Source organism: Mangifera indica, chromosome 19, assembly GCF_011075055.1.
Source record: "Mangifera indica cultivar Alphonso chromosome 19, CATAS_Mindica_2.1, whole genome shotgun sequence".
NCBI lineage: Eukaryota > Viridiplantae > Streptophyta > Magnoliopsida > Sapindales > Anacardiaceae > Mangifera > Mangifera indica.
This window is the reverse complement of record NC_058155.1, coordinates 11,766,453-11,787,127: the sequence shown is the minus strand read 5'-3', so window position 1 is coordinate 11,787,127 and position 20,675 is coordinate 11,766,453. Positions and strand designations below refer to the sequence as shown.

Below are 20,675 nucleotides of genomic sequence, written 5' to 3'. Positions count from 1 at the left end.
GAATCAGTCTATTCAATCGGCTAAATCAAGAATTAGTTTTAAGTTTAATTTGATTCGTATTAAAAAATAATTTATTTATTAATTTAATTAAATTTGATCAAAAATAATAAATAAAATAAATTAACAAAATTGATAGAACTGAGTTTGTTAAAAATTTATGATTTTTAAAAAGTATAATTATTTTATATTAAATTTGATAAGTTTTTAAAAATTTATTAAAAAAAGTTTAAGAATAAAATAAGAAGAAAAAAAATATTTTAAATATATTAAAATATCTTTTATACGTAATCATCTATATAATTATTTTTTTTTATATCATAAAATTAAATTTTTTTATTTTAATTATTTTATTAAAATAAAATAAATAATAATTATTTTAAAAAATATATATTTTAATTATTATATATATAAATATTTGGATTGGTTTTATTTTTTAAAATTTTTTAAATATAATAAATTTATTATAATTTGATAATTAATTAAATTAATTAAAATTGTTTATTAAATTATAAACTAATAAAATAATTAATTTAAAAAAACGGTTTTAGTTTTAACTTAGCGTAGTCCTACTCCTTCGACTTCTCCCACGACCGCCACGTTACGTGCACTACACGCAAGGCAAACTTCGAAACTATTGGCGCATCGCTTTAACCAACGCGCTGTCATGAGCAGGTGATGGATAAGGTTAGGGTAACATAGGAACCCGTGTCACACAAATAAAAGAAGAAAATGCAGAACACTTTATTCTTCTAACGTGAGCCGAGAGGCGATATCATTTTAACCTACTCACCCTCTTTTATTCGGTTGTCTTCTAATCAACCTAAATAAATTCCCCCCCTTTTCTTACTCTCACATCACCTCGCTCAAGGCAAAACCAGAAATCAGACAAACAAGGGTTTTCTCTGCAACCGTCACCAATCAGCCATGGCCAATACCTCAAGCGCCGACACTCGCCGCCACCTCTCCCAGCTGCGTCCCCACCAGATCTCCAAAGGTTTTCCGCCTTTTAATTGATTTCACACAGTTTTTTCTTCCATTCTTTGCTTTTCAATTACGCCTTACCTTTTCTCTTTCAAAACCTTATTTCCTTGTATTTTTGACATCATTTCTTTGAATTTAGCTTTTTTCTTTGTTTTCATGATTGTGACTTCGAAGGTTTTAGTACATTCACTGGCTAGGGTTTTGGTTTCTTTTCCTATCTACTAATGTTTTATTTTGTGTTTAATTATTAATGTCTAAACTGTCATTCGCGGTTTTGGGATTAGGAGACGGGAGGAGAATTTTCGAATTGGTTGGACTTTTCAAAATAGTTTACATTTCGCGTATTCGTATTCATTTTCATTTTACTTATATTTGCGTCTAAGATTGCGACGGGAAAGTTGTCAGTGATTCCTTGGTTTTTTATTATTTAGATATACATGAGTATTTTTTACATGCTATTTGACATCGCTTCGTCAGATAGTTTATACTGGTACTGCATCAGTTCTTGTTACATGCTGTTTGCCATTGTTTCGACTGATTAACTTTATAAAATCATGTCCATATTTTCTATGTTTTTTGAACTCTTTCTTATAGTCTAGTTGCAAGTGGGAATTCTTTTTTGAAATGGTTGTTGAGTTGAACAAAAGGTTCACCGTTGAAGGGGTAAATTGAGTTCATAAAATTGCAGATTAGGTTTTAATGTGATTGAATTATAAATGGATTTACTGTTGTATCATCTGGTCAAAATACTGCTCTATCAGATTTATGATTTTCTGAATGCAGCATTGAGCTATCAATCTGTAGGAGAGGAGCCAGAAATAAAATTACGATATTTAAGAGTAGGGGATGTCTCCTGAGCAGCTGTATTCGTGCATAGATAGATATGTAAAGTAAATATACGAGGCTCATTTTCCTTATAATTTTATTGCAAATAGTAGCCAGTTTAAGTGGAAATGAAGGGAAACATAGTAGTTTAACATGATTATAGTCTTATACACATTCATGACTTGATTCATTCACTTTTTTTCATAAGTTATTACCCAGTGCTGGCAGAATCAAATTTTCGGGAATAATAAACCAGATGAAAATAACAGATTCAGATAAAGAATGTATGGAGTACAGTTAAATTTTGCATGACAAGTTTAAAGCTTCCAAATTTTAGATGTTAGTTTTGCTGTTTCTTATGGTTTCTTGTAGATTTAGTTGGTGAAAATTTTTGGGGGTAATTATGTCACCCAAATAGCACTTGATGCCTCCATATTGAAAAAGGATAAATATAGAAAGTGGTGCTAAGTATCTCAAGTGAATAATGGGTTATATTTTCTTCCTTGGGAGTTGGTTGGAGTTCTGTAGGAATTTATGGGATGTTATTAACATGTATCTGGTGACTTTTCAAATTCCAGTCATCCAATCAAATTGAGAAAGCTATTAGATTGTGTTTAGTATGAACACCACATTAAGTAGAATGGCTCATGTTCAGTTTTAGTTTTTCTTTTGTTTGCCTTCTCAACTTCATGAACATTTTTATACTTTTAGTTTCTAAATTGCCAAAATTTAGCTTTCTGTTTTTCATCTTTGCCTACCTCAGATATATGCTGATTGTGTTGAATATTTTTAGATGATTGGTTGTGCTTCTTCACTGACTTAAAAGCCTGGCTATCATTTCCAACTCCTTGGCATTGCTGTTTGTCAAAGAAATTTAGTTGATGCTTCTGTCTAATTTATGCAGATGTTCAAGGAACTGATAATGCTATTCCACTTTCACCGCAGTGGCTTCTGGCAAAGCCAGGAGAGAGCAAACCTGGAATAGGAACTGGGGTGTGTTACACAATTCCTTTGTTGGGGTTTATCCCACAGCCTGCTTGCTATTGAATACACATGAATTTATTTATTGCTTTTGGAATGTTTATATGATCTTGCTTGGAGCTCATGTGTTCTCTCTCTCTTTCTTTTTTGAGTAAAACTGTGTGCTTTTTGTACTAATGATGATGTGTTAGTATGTGATTGGATGTTACTTTTTCCTAATTTAAAATCACCCAATTACATTGTAACACATAATCGTTAGTACACAAAGTAATACTCATTGTTAGTGCACATTCTTTTATTGTTTTGTTTTGGGGAATATTTAGTTTTCTGAATTGTTTCATTTAACAGAAATGATATGTTACATGGTATTACTTCAGAGACCTGTTTTATGGCCATTTATGCAGGAAAGTCATTTTAACCAGTATCCTTCTCATGGAAATCGCTCAAACATTTTGAAGTCATCAGGAATTGGAGAAGAGATGAATGAGACACAGAGAAAAAAGGATGTTTTCCGGCCTTCCTTGCTAGACATGGAAACTGGTCGCCGTGATCGTTGGCGTGATGAAGAAAGAGATACTCACTCCTCAATGCGCAAAGATCGCTGGAGGGATGGGGATAAAGAGCATGGTGAGGCCCGCAAGACAGATCGTTGGACAGAAAATTCTTCCATACGGCACTATGGTGAAGTGCGCCGACCTCTCTCTGAAAGGTGGACTGAGCCAGGTAACAGGGATACCAATCATGATCAACGACGTGAGAGCAAATGGAACACACGCTGGGGGCCTGATGATAAAGAGACAGATGGTTTGCATGACAGATGGACTGACTCTAGTAAAGATGGTGACCTGACTGTTGATAAAGGATTATCACATGCTTCTAGTCATGGAAAGGATGAGAAGGATGGGGATAGTTATCGACCATGGAGATCTAACTCATTTCAAAATCGAGGAAGGGGAGACTCTGCTCATTACCATAGTCTAACACCTAACAAGCAGGTTCCTCCATTTTCTCATAGCCGGGGACGTGCGGAAAGCACTCCAATTTTTTCTGCTGGTCGTGGAAAGCCGAATTCCAGTGGGAATTTAATGAACAGTGTTTCAACTCATTCTCAGCCTCTGGGAATTCTCTCTGATAAGGGTGAAAGTAGCCATGGAGAGTATTGTCAGTTAAGGTATAGTAGAACGAAATTGCTTGATGTGTATAGGGCAACTGAGATGAGATCATATCAGAAACTCTTAGAAGGGCTTGCACAGGTGCCTTCTCTCACACAAGAAGATCCTGTAGAGCCTCTTGCGTTTTGTGCACCGGATGCTGAAGAAATGGTAACTTTTGTTTACAAATTTTTTTGTTAAATAATATTTGACACATTCTCAGTTGTTCTGATTGCTTCACTCTTTGAATAGGTTATATTGAAGGGAATCAACAAAGGGGACATCATAAGTAGTGGTGCACCACAGGTATCAAAAGACGGATCTGTTGGGCGGAACTCAGTTGATTATACTTCATCAAGACGAACCAAGCATGGTAGTCATTTTTTTCAAAGACATATTATTGTATATTTATGCATTCATCTAGGTAGGAAGTTAATCCATGTTTTAATTGGCTTGCCTGAGCAGACAGTAAAGAAGATTTACCACTTGCTGTTGATGATTATAAAGCTGAAAGTTCTGACAATCCAAAGTATGGTTATGCGAATTACTTAGATGGTTCATCACGGGACAAGCTGGCACATGGTTGTGGTCCCAACTCAAAGATGGAAACCATCGAAGATCGGAGGGCTTACCCTGATAACATGTTTAGGGCTGAAGGTAGATTCTGTGTACTATTATCTCATGTCATGCAGGGCAGTCCTGATTATATATCATTTCATAAAGAGATTTGAATTTTCTTTTATCAGATTATTTTAGGGGTTTAGCCTGTCCTGAGGTTTTATCTTTTATGAAAGACACAAAAAGATTATGTTTTCTATTTTTATTTCTTGGGCATTAGTTAGCCTCTTCTGTGTAGAGTTTTTTGATGATATGATAAAATGCCTTGCATCTAAAGTTGTACTTTGCTATGTGGTTTTAAATTGGATGTATTTCTGTGCAGCTTTTAGGGAAGACAATGGTCCTTTTAGGAAGGGTGATGCCATCAATAGGGAACTGAGTGTGCAGGAGAGTAGTTCTGTCCATTCTGGGGCCGTGTGGAGAGCCTCATCACTGGGAGATCAGTCACAGATGGCTTTACGTGTTCATAAGGACATTCCAAGTGATGTTAAGTCAATGACCTCTGACATGGCCTGGTCACAGCCACAGAAGGATACCACTAGCCTTTGGGATGGTGATTTATCTAATTGGAAGACCAGTGAAGATTCTGTTATTAAAAGGCAGGCATCAATAGTTATGGATAGGGAGCAGGAAGCCAGGAAACTCTCACAGCCCTCTCCAGAAGATCTAATATTGTATTATAAAGATCCTCAGGGTGAGATTCAAGGACCTTTTAGTGGGATTGATATCATTGGATGGTTTGAAGCTGGGTATTTTGGTATAGATTTGCCAGTTCGTGTTGCGAGTGCATCGAAGGACTCGCCATTTTCATTACTTGGTGATGTTATGCCCCATTTGAGAGCTAAAGCCAGACCACCACCTGGATTTAATGTGCCAAAACAGAATGAAATCACAGATGCACCAAGTAAACCAAACTACAATGGCTTTGATGTGATGAGAGATGAGACAAAGCATAAAGATGGTTCAACTACAGAAGCTGAAAGTAGGTTTCTGGAGTCACTGATTGGAGGTAATATTGGGAAAAAAAACATCATTCTCCCATATCTGATAGTAATAAGTTTTAGTTAATATGAAAAACTGATGGTAATGATTGTTTTGTAGGTTTTCAAGGTTACGTCGGAAATAATCCTTCCAGTGTTGTTCCCCCTTTAGGAGTAGATGGTTCAAATGACCCATACCTCATGGCGAAGAGAATGACACTTGAGCGGCAGAGGTCTTTACCCACTCCTTATCCATACTGGCCAGGGATAGATGCTACATCTATGATATCAAAGTCAGATATGGTCTCCGAATCACCAACTCCGGCAAAAGTTTTATCTTCGATAAGTGATAGTTCTCGCCAGCCTCATTCTCAAGGTCATGAATCGATGTCCATCCTTCAAGGCTTGTTGGACAGGTCTGGCTCTAGCATAAACAATGGTGTTCCTGGCTGGTCAAAATTTTCAGTACAAGGTGGCTTGGATCCACTTCAGAATAAAATTGATTTGCATCATGTTCATAGCTTGACTCCTCAATCCCCCTTTGGTATCCAAAAACAGAGGCTGCAAACACAGAACCTAACCCCTTTAATAAATTCATTAGGTCAAACTATGGAAAATCCTACTGGGATCTCAGCTTCTGAAAAGGTACTGTCCTCTGGTTTATCACAAGATCCTCAACTATTAAGCTTGTTGCAGGCACAACCCCAGACATCTGTTTCAGCACAGCAGCTGCTGTTGTTGGATAAATTATTGTTGCTTAAGCAGCAGCAGCAACAGGAAGAGCAGCAAAAGTTACTGTGGCAACAACAGTTGCTCTCTCAGGTTCTGTCTGAGCATCATTCTCAAAAAGTTTTTGGTGAGCAGTCACATGCACAGTTTCAGGCTGGTATAACAACAGGGAATGCATCTGTTGATTCTTCTCGGCTCCAACCAGTACAAGAGTTGTTTCAGAGTGGTATGCAGATTAATACTCCCAAGACTCAAGATGAACATACCTCTGACTTCCTGAATTTGCCCCTGCAAGTCTCACAGGATGTAAGTCATACTGGTGTGTCTGAAGCCTCTTTCTTACCTTTGCCTAATCAGATGTTTAATCGCCCAAAATGGAGTGCTACTCTTCCAGAGCAAATGGATGATTTCACTCATAAGGAAGCATTGGCAGCCTCAACAGTCACTGAAGGCTTTTCCTCACTAGAATCTATGAACAAGTCTCAGCTAGAGTCATCTCTAGTGAAACCTGGCTTTGCTTCAGAATGTCATGCTCCTGTTACCCTTGTGAAGGCATCAGAAGACACTTGGAAGACAGATGAACCTGTCAGGGTTGCGACGTTGGAAGGTGTTGTGGATTCTGCACCTTTAGAGTCTCATGAAATGTCTGTTACTGTACCATCTATTGATGCTCCTGAGAATAAACTATCAGTGCCTGAGCATGCCAATGATGTGAAATCACCAGTAGATATTACCCCTGAAGGACTGCAGGCTGAAAGCAAATCAAGCAATGATGGACCCTCCATGGTGACAGAATCAAAGAATGTCGAAGTTCGTGACTTCAAGAAAACTTATGAGAAGAAGTCCAGAAAGCAGAAGTCTAACAAGTCACATTCTTCTGACCAATCAAAGGGAGTATCAAAAACTTCATCTTTGCAGCAATCTAAGCAATCAGAAACAGAGAGGGCAATCACTCCTGATACAAAGCTTGAGGCAAATAATGGTGCTAGAGAAACACAGCAGGGAGCATCTCTACAAAAGGCAGGAGAGAGCAATCCTGGGTTTGCGACTGCAGAAAATCCAGATTCTCATAATGCCAAGGGCTTACCTGAAAGGATTTCCAAGGATGATAAAATTGTAGAGAGCAAGGATGACACTAGATTGGTTGGATCTGTTTCAGTGCAGAACAGCCAATTACATTCTGGGCAGAGAGCTTGGAAACCTGCTCCTGGTTTCAAGCCTAAGTCATTATTAGAAATTCAACAGGAAGAGCAGAGGAAAGCACAGGCAGAATTGGTGTTGTCTGAGATCACTACTTCTGTCAGTTCTATCAATTTGTCATCTTATTGGGCTGGGGTTGTTGCCAATTCGGACCCAATAGGTTCTGTGGAAATTCATAAAGAATCTGGCGCTACTGTGTTAAATTTGGAGAAACCTGAAATTTCTCTGAATACAAAGAGCAAGAAGAGTCAGTTACATGATCTGTTGGCAGAGGAAGTTTTGGCAAAGTCCAATGAAGGAGTTGTGGATGCCGTGCTTGACAGTAAGTCTAGTCTGCCAGGCTTGCAGGATACAGCAATGCATTGTGAATCTGTAGATGATGATAGTTTTATTCAGGCTAAAGAAACTAAAAAGAGTCGTAAAAGGTCTGCCAAAGCCAAGGTTGCTGGAGCTAAGGTCGCAACACCTGCTGATGTTCCTGTTGCTATGAGTCCTGTTGAGAAAAGTAAGAACTCCCGTAATGTACAGCCAGAGAAGGAAGTATTGCCCGTGATACCATCAGGACCATCTTTGGGAGATTTTGTCTTATGGAAGGGGGAGTCTGCAAATCCTTCCTCGTCTTTTGCATGGTCGACTGACTCCAAGAAGATCTCAAAGCCCACATCGTTGCGGGACATCATCCAAAAGGAGCAGGGGAAGAAGACTTCTTTGCAGTCCCAGAATCAAATTCCAACTCCTCAAAAATCCCAGCCTACTCAGGCTGCCGATCCTGCTAATCTCTCATGGTCGCATTCTGCTTCTCCATCTAAGGGTGCTTCTCCAATCATGATAAATTCCAACTCTTCCTCTCAGTCAAAATATAAAGGAGATGACGATCTATTCTGGGGTCCAATGGATCAATCAAAGAAAGAAACTACACAGTATGATTTTTATAGTCCCTTGCATTTTCACTTTGATGGTGTTTTATATTTTTTTGGGGACTTTCTAGAGATTCCACCTTTCCCAGCTGGCCCGATTGAATTGATACTTTCTGTAATCTGATCCTTAGACCTTTGACATCCTTTCCCATTCCAAGAGATCTAACTAGTTAAGGTGTTCCTTTGGGAATAAAAATAATAATATTTACATAGATTTTACACTATCAAGGTTTGAAACCTTGACCTGAAGTGACCAAAGATGTAATAGTTTAACATAAAGATTGATTCCTAATGTTTGCTTTTATTTAATTTTCTACCCTGAAAATGACAGTAACAATTAAAATTGATTGATGAATTGTATAAACTGGTTTTAATTGTTTTTACTTTCTGATTTTTTAAAAAAGAAAGTCTACATAATAGTAAAAGATGAAACTAATTGTTTTTCTCTTCTCTAAACAGGGTAGATTTTCCGCTTCTTTCAAATCAGGGCAGTTGGGGGACCAAAAACACTCCTGTAAAATCAGCTCTAGGTGGGTCCTTGAACCGACAAAAATCTGTGGGTAGCAGGACTGCTGAGCGCACACTTTCATCTTCACCTGCTCTCTCTCAGTCTTCCCTTAAGGGGAGAAAAGATAGCATGGCCAAGTATTCAGGTAAATGTATTGTAATCATGAGAATCTTTTCCATTAAGCAAAGATTTGAATTAACATTTCCTATATTTTTAATCCTTTGCAGAGGCCACAGACTTCAGAGATTGGTGTGAGAGTGAGTGTGTTAGGCTTATTGGGACAAAAGGTATCAAAGCTTTTGCTTTCTTGTTTGTCTTAAATTTAATTGCTAGTGTTTTAAGTATCAAATTGTGGTGTATGAAGCAGATAAAGGATTACATTGTATTTAGTAGTTTTAATTGTCCATATCTTTTTGTGGTTTTTTTTTTTTTGTGTGTGTTTGTAATTCAATGCCCTCTTTTTTTTCTTGCTAGACACAAGTTTCCTGGAATTTTGTTTGAAGCAATCCAGGTCAGAGGCTGAGATGCTTCTCATAGAGAACCTTGGATCATTTGATCCAGATCATGAGTTTATCGACAAGTTTCTTAACTATAAGGAGTTTTTAACTCCTGACGTACTTGAAATTGCCTTTCAAAGTCAGAATGATCGAAAGGTCACTGGGTCTGGTGCTGGAGATATGAGTTCTGACAATGCCAGTGTTGGAGACTATGACCGTGATAACTCAGTTGGTCCCAATGGGGGATCAAAGGGAGGAGGCAAGAAAAAAGGAAAGAAAGGAAAAAAGGTTAGTCCGTCAGTTTTGGGATTTAATGTTGTCAGTAACCGTATCATGATGGGGGAGATTCAGACGGTGGAAGAGTAGAGATGTAAATACATTTCTTTGTTCTGTAAATGTCTATTCAGTTTAGTATTTTTTTTTTTCTCTTTTTTTCTAACCTTATAGAGCCACAGCAGTGGTACTCGATCAATCTGCTGAAGCGATTTTGTTAAGTTATATTCTCGCGGTAGAGTTCTTTGTATTAGGTGACAGAACTACCTGGCGAGTTTTTTAATGAAATTAACAAAACTTTTATTGAGCCTTTTTATGTTTTTATCTGCCTAAGAGTGTTACTTGTGAGTGTCAATTTGTGATCGATAATGATATATTAAATGATATTGTGATTTTAAATTACAAATAAAATCATATTCAATCTTATAATTACAATTTGGGTCTGCTTTAATTTTAGCTTGACTTGGGCAAGTTGTCCGGAGTTGTTGATGAAATTCATTTTTGTCAACAATTTTCTTCTCTTCTGTGTAATTTTTTTACTTTTTTGGTTTCCTCTTGTAACGGTTTCCTTGATACACGCATCTTCAGTGTAAGTTGGATTTTTTAAATTTAAACCAAGGTTGAGTTGGTCTTATTTGGGATCAGTTTGAATCCATTGGTACAGGTTTTTTGAATTTGATTTCTTTTGCTGAGTTTCCGGTATCATAGGATTCTCTAAAATCTGAGGACGGTGGTTATGAATATAAAAATCCCCATTTTGTCATTCCCATGATCTAGATGGCTGACTTTAAGATGATGCCTGCCAGCCATCTATCTACACGTTCCCCTCGTCGTAATGGTTATTAATTTTGTGGAGATCAATAAGACAAACTGGAACTCAAGATTTCATCAATTCTAACATAACCCTCCCCCTCTCCGGTGACTCTTAAAAGACATACTTCTAGTCTTCACATAGTGAGTACAACTGAAGCTAAGGTTTTGTTGAAACTTTTTATTCAAATTGTCGGCCTTCTTACACATTCATAAATTACAAGCAACGGTCTGGGTCTGGGTGGGCTGAGATAAAATACAAATCTATAACAGATTAATTGACCAGAACATAAGTAGATTGCATACAACCAATGGCTTTGCCATCTTCATTTCTAAAAGCTCAAGAGTTTTCCAGAATTCATTTTTCTAGCTACTAGCTACCGTAATCACCTCTTTTATTTTATCAGCTTCCTTCCCAATCCCATCTTTTCCTGCTTCTCTTAAACTCTGGAGGATAACATAAATAAATGAAAATTCAATCAACACACATTTAATGCAACTCAAATAAGAACAAAAAAATTATGGCCCCAATCGATCATCAAGAAAAGGAAGGAAGCCAGTACTGACCTTGGATTTAACAGGAAGTGAGTCAAGTTTGTGGGAACGAAAGGACATCTTGGCAATCTCCGAAACGGCAACGTCTCGAACGCCGGGGACATCACTGGTCAAGTACTCATAAGCAGCTTCAAAGGCCTCTGACCAAAAACGAGGCAAACGAACATTACTGCCATGCGTGTACACATCCCACATTCGCCTCACCATCTTCTTTCTCTCCTCCACTTCCTATTAGAGAAAAAAAATTAAAAATTGAAAAACCCATCAAGGAAAATGAATAATTAACAGTAGCAAGATCACAGAAAAAGAAATTGCATACGAGAATGTCGAGATCCTCGTCGATAGAGAAATCAACGTCGTTAGAGAATCTGGTAAGGTTGCCGGAGGACCATTTGAGAGAAACAGAGCCGGTGAACATAGACCAGAAGGCCAGGAGGAGAATAGCGGATAAAACCCAGAATTTGTAACCACTGTTCCCCAACAAAGAAGCAGAAGAGGACCTATCTCTCTTCAGGGAAACCGATACAGGTGTTGACGTAGAAGAAGTGGGCGATGAAGAATTGTTCTTCATTTGGAAATCAGTAGAATTTTACTAGTGAAAAGGTGGGAGTGTGAGTAGAGTGAGTGATGTATTGAATTAAGCAAAACAGTGGGAGCGGTGGAGAATAATTTGGGTAGGCAATATCTGCCATAAATTATCCTCACATTGAGAATGACGGTCCACCGTAGTCTTTCAACCACCAAAGCGGCTCTTTCCTTATTTTATCTATCAAGTAATAAGTCATAATAAAAATACAATCCTTATCTCTAATCTTGGTCCATATCAGTTTCATGACTGTAGAGTGGGCACCATAGTCAAGTCAAACACCTTAATTTTCACATGGAATATTTATAAAGATTCCCAATTAAATATGAGGCATTTTTTCCTTAGTCATAAGGGGTGGTTTCACGCCTAATCGAATTTGAATAAAGGTTAATTTAGATTTAACTCAAATAAAAAATAATAAACTCAATTGGATCAATTGATAAATAATAGTATATAAAAAAATCATAAAAAAATTAAAACAATGGTTTAACTTTTGAACTGAACCTTAACTAAAGATTCAGATAAAATTTAGATCATTCAAATAAAATATGAATTCAAATATGAATAGACTTAACTCAAATCCACCCATCAATCAATATCTAAATTAGACAGACAAATTGGTAGGCATTTCTCCAACACTCATCCAAGTAGTACCTCATTGAAAATTTTGAAGGATTCTCACACTGTTAACTTACTATGTTATTGATAATGGGTTAGGTGAACCCATTAAACAAATCATTAGTCTTTTGAGGAAATCATTTTCAATTTGTCAAGATTTGGGTTTATTGAAAATGATACCAATGTCACTATTACAAACATTACCTATACTATATCAATATAGAGAACTTTAACCCCCTTTAACTTGTAATTGTATAAATATATAACATTCTAGAATGTCCCACTACAATTGTTAAGCCCACAAGGCCATATCATCCCAAGTTTCGAGCTAGGCACCCAGTATCTGGTTTCAGAGGCCCAAAGATAAATCTTGAAGAAACAGATAACACAGAGCCCCAAAACTTCCCTTCGTTCAGGCAACTAGAAAGAAAATTTTCAACTGTCCTTTCAAGTCTTCTTACTAGAGCGCTTCAAGCCAGATAATTTGAAAATGATCCTGTATGGCTTTGTCCCGGAGATAAATCTTGAAGAAACAGATAACACAGAGCCAAGGTATTGAGTCAATATAAACTTTATCCTTCTTCTGTGGGAGAGAAACCGTGATGAAAACGAAAGCCAGAACAGCCAAAACAGACCATTCCTACCGTGCAGATGACGGAGAATGTCAAGTGGTCTCTCTAAACCCCTCCACGAGAGTCCAACTTAAAAGGACAAAATTATAAGACCAATAAGATCAATGCGGACAATTACTCACAGTTTGGCCAGCTATTTGACGCAACATCAACAGAGTCTTCGATAATAAGTGGAGTTAAAGTCTACAGGTTCATCAGTACATAATGAAAAGTCTTCGTCATTTGCCACCAAAGCAATTAAGAAACATGGAATGAGCTTGTAAGCCAACCTTTGAGTATCTGCATCAGTTTTATCTCCTTTGGCAGTGGTTTTGGCCTAATCAGGAGCGGGTAAACAGATGCAAAAACCTTGTTGCGTTCAAATCCGTAAACTTGATATGTAATAAATAAATAAAAGATGAAACCCTGGGAGGCGATAAATTGACAGCTGAGAGCCTGAGAAGGAAGACGATTACTCTGCTGGCTGTAAAACAGAGTTTTATGAATCAAGGTCTTAAATGCTTGAATACTGTTAAGTTTAATCATGGGCCCTGAAGCCCACTAAAAAATTGGGCCAGAAAAAGAAGCATATGACAATCTTGGGCTGAATTCACTCTTGATTGTTCAAGCCGTAATTCAAACTTAAATTCAATTAGTTCAAGTGAAGTTTGAATTGTTAGGAATATTTAAGTTTGGGTTAACTCGAATCAACTCCAAGTTTCAATATAATTTTGAGTGTTCACTCATTAATCTCAAATCAATTGTAAATTAACTCTCTTATATTAGAACCTGTTCTTATCTGGACTTATCCAAATCGAATCCAAACCCCATTGGTTGGCCATGAGTTCAGTGAATAAATAATATGAGTAACAATCGTGTAAGATATTAATAATTTTATTATTTCCTATATATATATACAGACACATTAATCTTTGTTTGAAATTTTTTTTTTCTTTTCTGGGTTTTCAAAAACCAGTGAAGAAGAAATCTAGGTGACATTTGCCGCAGCATATTGTTTTCTTTTGACTTCAGCAGGAGGAAGAAAGTCTTCTGAGGTCAATCCACATATATTGAAATCAACATCTTCAATCTGCCAAATCTCTTCAGTCTTCCTCATATGATTATGAGCCCCTCCATACCTGTAAAGAGTAGTGACGGTCTTTCCCGTATGTGCAATACTGAGGGAATCGATATATCTGTAATCATCAATGGTGGATGCCATACTAGTCTCCCAAAATACATTATCATTTCCTTTGACAGTCTTCATCCTCACCAACTTTGTATCCTCGAATTTAATTAGCAGCCCGGTTCTTTGGCTGAAGTAGCCCCATACAGTGTGATGGACGATTTCTGTGTTGGCTGAGTTTTGCGCTTTCAGAACGTGAGAAGGAGACTCCAGTTTCAGAACAAAACAAGCTTCATTATTGATCGTCTCCTCTCCAATGCATACAGCGTCTAAAAATAAGTTAGCCGTGCATCTGGGATCCAATCCCTGAACAGAATTATTGAACGCGTCAGTAACAATCAGTAATTGATTCAAGTTTGAAAACCGGTTCAATTCAATTCAATTCGATTCGAATTTATTTAATTCAAGTTAAAAAATTCAGCTTGTTTTTTAAACTTGGCTAAATTTGAGCTAAAAAAAATTTACTAGTTTGACTTACGAGCTAAATAAATAATTCAGTTTAGTTCAAACTTAGACTCTTGACTCAATTTAAATTAGATAAAACAAATATTAAAACGATATAATTTTATCTATTATTAGATAAAATGATATTGTTTTATCAATTACTCATAAATTCGAATAATAACTCTAAATCATAAATTCAAGTTATAAATTTAAATAATAAATTTGAAGTAATAACTTAACTTAAATTGAATTACTTTTATTTAAATCAAATTCAACCTATTTTCAATTTTGATTTGATCAACTTAAGATCAACTTAACTTAAATAAAGGGATATTTAAATTCAACTGCATTCATATTCATCCCTAGAGCCTCAATTCATGTAGGGTTTATCGAATGGACAAAATCACAAAGTATATAATAAGCAGTTGACCTGAAAGAAGCGGCGGAGGGGGCGGGCGGGGCCTCGATGAGCGTGATTGGGTTGACAAGAAGATTGATTCCATGCAACTTTGCCATTACTTCCTGCGCTTACCTTAAAACCAGCGACAACAAGTTCAAGGCACCAGAGGTCGGGGTTTTTTTGCCATAGCACAAAGCCACCGGCCTCACAATTGCCTCTTGCGTGCACACTGTCATCACCTTGCTGCATTTCTGAGCCTCGCATCTTCACCTGCCCCACCGCATACATGCTACTCACTGTGTTGTATGCCGCCGGCCCTCCTGTTGCCGCTACATATTGTTGCACAATATATTTTGCCGTTGAAGCTTCCTGTTTATAAATACAGTCACAAGTTTTGATTCGGTTGCTATAATTCTTAAGAGGAAGGTAGAAGAAGGGAACTCACAATGCTAGAATCTTTAATGGGGCGGCTGAAGGGGCTACCCAATTGAACCTGGAAAGAGATGAGAGGAGAGCCAACAAGCTTGAGCAATGCAATGAACTCATTGTTAGATTTAGCCTGGAGATAGGATGACCTATCAGAAGAACGGGATTGAGCTTTCATCAATTGACGCATATTTGCCCAACGTAAAGCCGCGTTGCTGCCCATTTTGACAAACATTTCTTCTGGTATAGGCACCTCCAGGACGGTGTCGAGTCCATTTTCCCTGTCATAATTAGGACAAAGCGTCCTCATATATATATATATAGAAAACAAACGAACAGATTAAGTCTATTAGGATAAAAGAAAAGGAAAGAGCCAAGGGGAAAGGAATTGAGGAGAGAGTGGAAACCTTCCCCTTTCTGTGAAGTGGTGGTGATTTTGTGAGTGGAGATACTGCGTCTGCAATGAGACGGGCGGTTGATGAGTTTTGTTCTCTGAAGGTGCTCCTTACGCGTAGGTTTAGGTGGAAGTGTCGTGAGGGCACGATTTTAGCGGTATAGGTTTATCAATTTAATTTTAGAACACAGTCTAAACGGTGCAGTAGCCACGAAGGGCCCTTGATATTCTTTATTTTTACTTCTAACCAATCGAGGCAAGACATTAAATATAATTACAATCAGGGTAGATCTTATCTCAAATATGTGCTTCCATTTGAATCAGATCAAAAATTCTTTAGTTTGTTTATTTAATGATGTAATACTATTCACTTCTCTAATAAAATTATTAACTTGACAACAATCCATATTAATATTGTATTTATATTCGAACAAATTCAAATTTAAACTAAATATTATGGTTTTGATCTAAATTTGAGTCAATATTAGACTCTCTATAATTCAGATTGAATCCAATGATACAAGGTTATTTGTCATATGACATCTATTTTGTTTGGGTGGAAGTGGCAACCCACAATTCTAAGTGCTAGACTTTCTTGACTTTCAATTGACTACCAACCAACATCCAGCAAGATCTCATTCTTCTTTTATAATTATCTGCATCTAGATCCACCCAATCTAGCCGGCCACAATATTTAACATTTTTTTAATCTAAAAAATCCTAAAAATATGTTTCTGCATGAAATCCCAATCGTTTTGGGTCACCAAATTAACCCAATTGATGTTAAACATTGGGCTTCCCTACTCCACGGAGTAAACAGGAGCCAAAAACAAGACTTACTGCTAAAAACACCTATAAATGAGATGGTTCAGGGCACAATTACATCCATATTCTGTTGTACAATATCAAACAAGATTGATCTTCTTCAAAAGCGAGACTTACTGCTGAAAACATCCATATTCTATCATTTGGTGAGCCGTGAGCATTTACTTTTTAATAAATGAATGATTCATGGTCATGGATACAGTTGAACTGAATCATGAATAGACACTACTGTCAAGGGAACAGAAAAGGAAAAGCTAATTAAGGTTGGTCAATTGTATGCAGTAGGTAGTTTTATTAAAAATCATATCACGTCAATGAATTGCTAAAATTAATGTTGTTTTTATGTTATGCATGCTTACAGTAAGCATCCAGAGTTGGACTATTACTGTATCTTCTTTTCTTCCTAGAATGATGGATGGAAGATATATTGCATTCTAATTAGGTTGAAAGAATCTAGAAATATAGCTTAATCTGATGAAGACATTAACTATGATGAAGAAGGAATAAATAAAGTTGTTTCAAATTTCAGCCAGCCAACAAGTTGAGATAACTGGGGAAATGCAAGATTGAAAAAAAAAAATTGCTATAAATACCTCAGGGGAATCCGTTGGTTTCTGGGTAGAGAACTTTGTGCTCCACCCTGCCGTCTGCAACTCAGGGAAGAAGTTACCAGGGATCTTAATGACGTGGCAGCAAAGAGGAAACTTATATGTGCAGTAATAATGTAGTAGTTATGCCCCCATGACTTCTGCAACTTCCCAACTTGTATGTAAGTGCATCAAACTGGGCATAAACTGGGCTATCCACCCAAACTCAAGTCCACAAGAACACTTGCAAGTGGATGGAAGTGAAAAAGAGAGGAGGATGTTGATGACAATTTTAACATGTAAATGACTTTTTAAAATTTTGGTTATTTTTGAAAGTTTAATAATTGGGCTAACATGGTAATGGGCACAGCAAATTTATTCAAGGCCAGCAAGGCATGGGTACAGCCCACAAAGGTCAGTGGTCTGGTGACTCTGGTCCATTAAAACGAAACACTGGGGTAACGCTACCAGACGACCTTCCAAGAACTAGGTGGGCTGCCAAAACAAGGTAAGCCTAAAACATAGCCGGCCAACCCGATACTTATCATAAGCACGCACACAACGCACTCCAACCGTCCTATAATCTCTGTCGTTGTCTTTCTTTGTTTCTCACGAAATGAAGGCGTCTTTGAAGGGCAGGTACGAAGCAGACAAGAGCAGCGCCGCTGCTAATCTCGCTTTTAACGCCGGCGATGTCAAGCTCCGAGCCTCTATTACCGATGACACCGTTGTCAAAGGCCCCAGTTTGAACGGCTTGGTTCTAGCCGTCGAAAAACCTGGCTTCTTCATCATTGACTACAACGTCCCCAAAAAGGTAACCACAAAAAGAAAATTTATGTAGCGAAGGCTTGCTTTCTCAGAAACAGTAGCAAAGTGATTTAACTTGAAACCTGGTATTACAGTAGAATTGAAGAAGTTGTTGTCGGAGTACAATCATTTCTCTAATTGTTTTCTCCGTAACTATAGTGAAGTTTAGGGTTTGAAGGTAGCATTTAATGTTAGGTTTAATTTGTCATTTCTCTAATCATTTAGAGTTTAATAAACTCTGAAATATATAGGCTATTATATTTGTGGTTGAAATGTCTGTTTATTAACTCACTCGACGAACTTAATGTTCTTAATGTTGTCATTTTTTATACTGTGGAGTGGAGCAGGATATTAGATTTCAGTTTATGAACTCGGTTAAGGTTCTGGAAAAACCTTTGAATCTCACTTATGTTCATAGTAGAGGAGACAACCGGACAATTGTAGATGGAACTCTCGTGTTTGATTCAGCTAACAAGTTATCAGCTAATCACATGCTTGGTTCGAGGAATTGCAAGTTGAAGTATAGTTATGTTCATGGAGGAGTGACCACGTTTGAGCCATGTTATGATTTGGCCAAGAATTTATGGGATTTTTCTGTGTCACAAAAAGTTTATGGTGATGATATGTTTAAAGCTTCTTATCAGACATCAAGCAAGTCTTTGGCGTTTGAGTGGTCAAGGAATTCAAAGTTGAACGGAAATTTTAAGGTAAATGTATTGTTGTTGTTTGACTGCGTATCTGACTGTTTTTTGGGTCTTTCTTTTAGTGTTTTTAATAATTGAGTATTTGATTGATTGTGAGTTTAACTTTTTTGAAATATATTATGCCCATCAAACAGTCTGATCTTTGTTTGACTGGATGAATATATTGAATTTTGGGATTTGACATGGTAATCAATTCTGGATTGCATTTATATGGCACCTGGCTTAGAGAATAGGTCAATTTTGGTTTCTGGCACACAATTTGTGCATGGTTAATGATTTATTGCATACTTTGATTCAGTTTTGGTATTTTTCCTATGTAATCAGATGCCCTTTGACACATTGCGTGGGGGCATATTAGTACCTTGGAAAAGTAGCTTAACTGTAGTGTATATGTTGACTTTGTTTAAACGTGTAATAAAAGTTGATGTCATTGAAGCAAATGTCTCGTCTAAAGTTTCTTAACAATATTGCATCATGCCCTGGCAAGTCGTTATAGACTTATGATGTTTGAGTTGTGTGACTTTCACCTTTTCGTATTCTTGTGAGGGAGCTACCGTTTTATTAGAGGTTTTCCTGGACTATTCAGATTTTGATGTTTGAGAGAACATTAGGAATTCATAAGGATAAGGAGAGTGTTTTTCTTGCATTACACATTGATGTAAGAAAGTTGTATTAGTGAGTTGAATTGGATCTTGTTAGGGAATGCCATTTGCTTAGATGAGTTTTGGAAATTGGTTGACACTTGATTTTTGATGACATTGATGACGTGAGGATTGGTGGCCTTGTGACCGTGCCATCACTGAGGAGTGATGGTACGGATGAATGACAAGGTTATGGTTGGTGGCAAAATAATTGGCCATGGTGGAGTTTTGGGTATTGTTATTTAGTTGGAAACAGACAGTTGTGATATTAAATGAAGTTGTTTATCCAAGGCTGATTGGACTGGTAGTTCCATGGAGAGGGCTAGGGTTTGGTCCGATGTGTATTACTGTGGATCAACTAGTGATTCAATTGGTAAACGTAAATCTCTTTGATGTGAAAGTACCATAGATGTTCACATGGGGTAAATTTAATTTATGCCTTTAACACTGCTTTTTAGTAATTGTATTGAACTCTCAACTCTTTAATTAGCCAGTGGGTGTATTTTACTTTCAGCTGTTTGGGGGCCTAGTAGCTTGAAGATTGTTTCCCTTGATGATTATTTCTGATGAAGTAATGTGTCTAACTACGATTTTTTTTTTTTAATTTCTTCCAGATCACTGCAGCCCTCAATCTGGCTGAGGAATTACAAATCCCAAAATTAAGTGCTGAGAGCACATGGGATTTTGAGATGTAACCTATTCTTCTTTAGTAATATCTATTGTTTCATTTAGCCCTGGGGATTTATTACAGTATTACATCCACCATTTGTGTTTGAGCTGCTTTCCTTGATAGGGGCAACTTCATGATATTCATTGTCAAATGGGTACTTTTTCATATTGAATCATAAATGCAGTCTAGAGTTGGAAAATACGAGTACTTTGTTTGGCAGTGCTGATTTAATTTGCTATTCTATCTGTATGGTGATAGAATCATAAATTACTTCCTTGATTTTTCTTTAGAAATGACGGATATAGGGGATTCTCTAGGTCAGCTGTGTCATCTTTAAGTCAAGAATTTGTATTTGAATATGTCGACCTCCGGTTTTACTCTGTGCACATGCTTGCTTGCACTAAGTTGTTTTTTTTTAATTCCCTGTTAACAAGACGTCAGATTATCTATTAGGGATTGAATCAACTATATCAAATAAATGAAACTCTAAATTGAGTGATTGGTTTCATAGCCAATGTATTAGATAAGTCATGAGTATAAAAATTTTGAGATAGTTTTTGTTCTTCTGAAAGAAGCCCTATGTAATCTTCTAGACTCAAGCCAGGGGAACAGGACCATTGATGTTGCATTTTGGCCAAAGGACTTATTCCACCTAAGGTATGTGTTTTTTTCAAATTTGTACTCTTCAATTTTGAAAAACTCATTTACTCACTCATAAATGGTTAAAGTTAAAGAAACTTTGACCCTTTAA

General features: G+C 37.0%; 4 protein-coding genes across 5 annotated transcripts; 2 read left to right on the top strand and 2 right to left on the bottom strand.

Annotated features, from left to right (window-relative positions):
• Positions 1 to 811: 811 nt before the first annotated feature.
• Positions 812 to 9,970, top strand: LOC123202564 (protein ESSENTIAL FOR POTEXVIRUS ACCUMULATION 1-like). 2 transcript variants are annotated; one of them, XM_044618497.1, is made up of 10 exons: positions 812 to 994; positions 2,711 to 2,799; positions 3,192 to 4,109; positions 4,191 to 4,311; positions 4,404 to 4,595; positions 4,879 to 5,565; positions 5,658 to 8,385; positions 8,842 to 9,035; positions 9,118 to 9,177; positions 9,365 to 9,970. In XM_044618497.1, the coding sequence occupies exons 1-10, from the start codon at positions 925 to 927 to the stop codon at positions 9,751 to 9,753; spliced, it is 5,448 nt and encodes a 1,815-aa protein (XP_044474432.1). In that variant the 5' UTR covers positions 812 to 924; the 3' UTR covers positions 9,754 to 9,970. The 2 variants fall into 2 exon arrangements, with proteins under 2 accessions (XP_044474432.1, XP_044474434.1); XM_044618499.1 differs by lacking the exon at positions 812 to 994 and adding an exon at positions 1,005 to 1,871.
• Positions 9,971 to 10,619: 649 nt separating this feature from the next.
• On the bottom strand, positions 10,620 to 11,777 carry LOC123202565. The gene is made up of 3 exons (XM_044618500.1): positions 11,345 to 11,777; positions 11,038 to 11,253; positions 10,620 to 10,917 (listed from the first exon to the last, which is right to left on the bottom strand). Exons 1-3 carry the CDS (start codon positions 11,594 to 11,596, stop codon positions 10,837 to 10,839), a joined length of 549 nt encoding a protein of 182 aa, XP_044474435.1. The 5' UTR covers positions 11,597 to 11,777; the 3' UTR covers positions 10,620 to 10,836.
• A 1,974-nt stretch (positions 11,778 to 13,751) lies between these two features.
• On the bottom strand, positions 13,752 to 15,820 carry LOC123203741. Its single transcript, XM_044620201.1, has 3 exons — positions 15,316 to 15,820; positions 14,901 to 15,239; positions 13,752 to 14,332 (listed from the first exon to the last, which is right to left on the bottom strand). The coding sequence occupies exons 1-3, from the start codon at positions 15,604 to 15,606 to the stop codon at positions 13,829 to 13,831; spliced, it is 1,134 nt and encodes a 377-aa protein (XP_044476136.1). The 5' UTR covers positions 15,607 to 15,820; the 3' UTR covers positions 13,752 to 13,828.
• A 1,824-nt stretch (positions 15,821 to 17,644) lies between these two features.
• On the top strand, positions 17,645 to 20,125 carry LOC123202567 (outer envelope pore protein 24A, chloroplastic-like). Its single transcript, XM_044618502.1, has 3 exons — positions 17,645 to 17,916; positions 18,257 to 18,616; positions 19,869 to 20,125. Exons 1-3 carry the CDS (start codon positions 17,719 to 17,721, stop codon positions 19,947 to 19,949), a joined length of 639 nt encoding a protein of 212 aa, XP_044474437.1. The 5' UTR covers positions 17,645 to 17,718; the 3' UTR covers positions 19,950 to 20,125.
• Positions 20,126 to 20,675: the final 550 nt, after the last annotated feature.

Coding starts and splice junctions, on each gene's coding strand:
- LOC123202564 (XM_044618497.1), top strand. CDS start 925: ATGGCCAATACCTCAAGCGCCGACACTCGCCGCCACCTCTCCCAGCTG. Junction 2,800..3,191: donor AACCTGGAATAGGAACTGGG/GTGTGTTACACA, acceptor CCATTTATGCAG/GAAAGTCATTTTAACCAGTA. Junction 9,178..9,364: donor TAGGCTTATTGGGACAAAAG/GTATCAAAGCTT, acceptor TTTTCTTGCTAG/ACACAAGTTTCCTGGAATTT.
- LOC123202565 (XM_044618500.1), bottom strand. CDS start 11,596: ATGAAGAACAATTCTTCATCGCCCACTTCTTCTACGTCAACACCTGTA. Junction 11,254..11,344: donor ACGAGGATCTCGACATTCTC/GTATGCAATTTC, acceptor TTTCTCTAATAG/GAAGTGGAGGAGAGAAAGAA. Junction 10,918..11,037: donor CACTTCCTGTTAAATCCAAG/GTCAGTACTGGC, acceptor GTTATCCTCCAG/AGTTTAAGAGAAGCAGGAAA.
- LOC123203741 (XM_044620201.1), bottom strand. CDS start 15,606: ATGAGGACGCTTTGTCCTAATTATGACAGGGAAAATGGACTCGACACC. Junction 15,240..15,315: donor CCATTAAAGATTCTAGCATT/GTGAGTTCCCTT, acceptor ATTTATAAACAG/GAAGCTTCAACGGCAAAATA. Junction 14,333..14,900: donor CCCTCCGCCGCTTCTTTCAG/GTCAACTGCTTA, acceptor AATTCTGTTCAG/GGATTGGATCCCAGATGCAC.
- LOC123202567 (XM_044618502.1), top strand. CDS start 17,719: ATGAAGGCGTCTTTGAAGGGCAGGTACGAAGCAGACAAGAGCAGCGCC. Junction 17,917..18,256: donor ACTACAACGTCCCCAAAAAG/GTAACCACAAAA, acceptor GGAGTGGAGCAG/GATATTAGATTTCAGTTTAT. Junction 18,617..19,868: donor AGTTGAACGGAAATTTTAAG/GTAAATGTATTG, acceptor AATTTCTTCCAG/ATCACTGCAGCCCTCAATCT.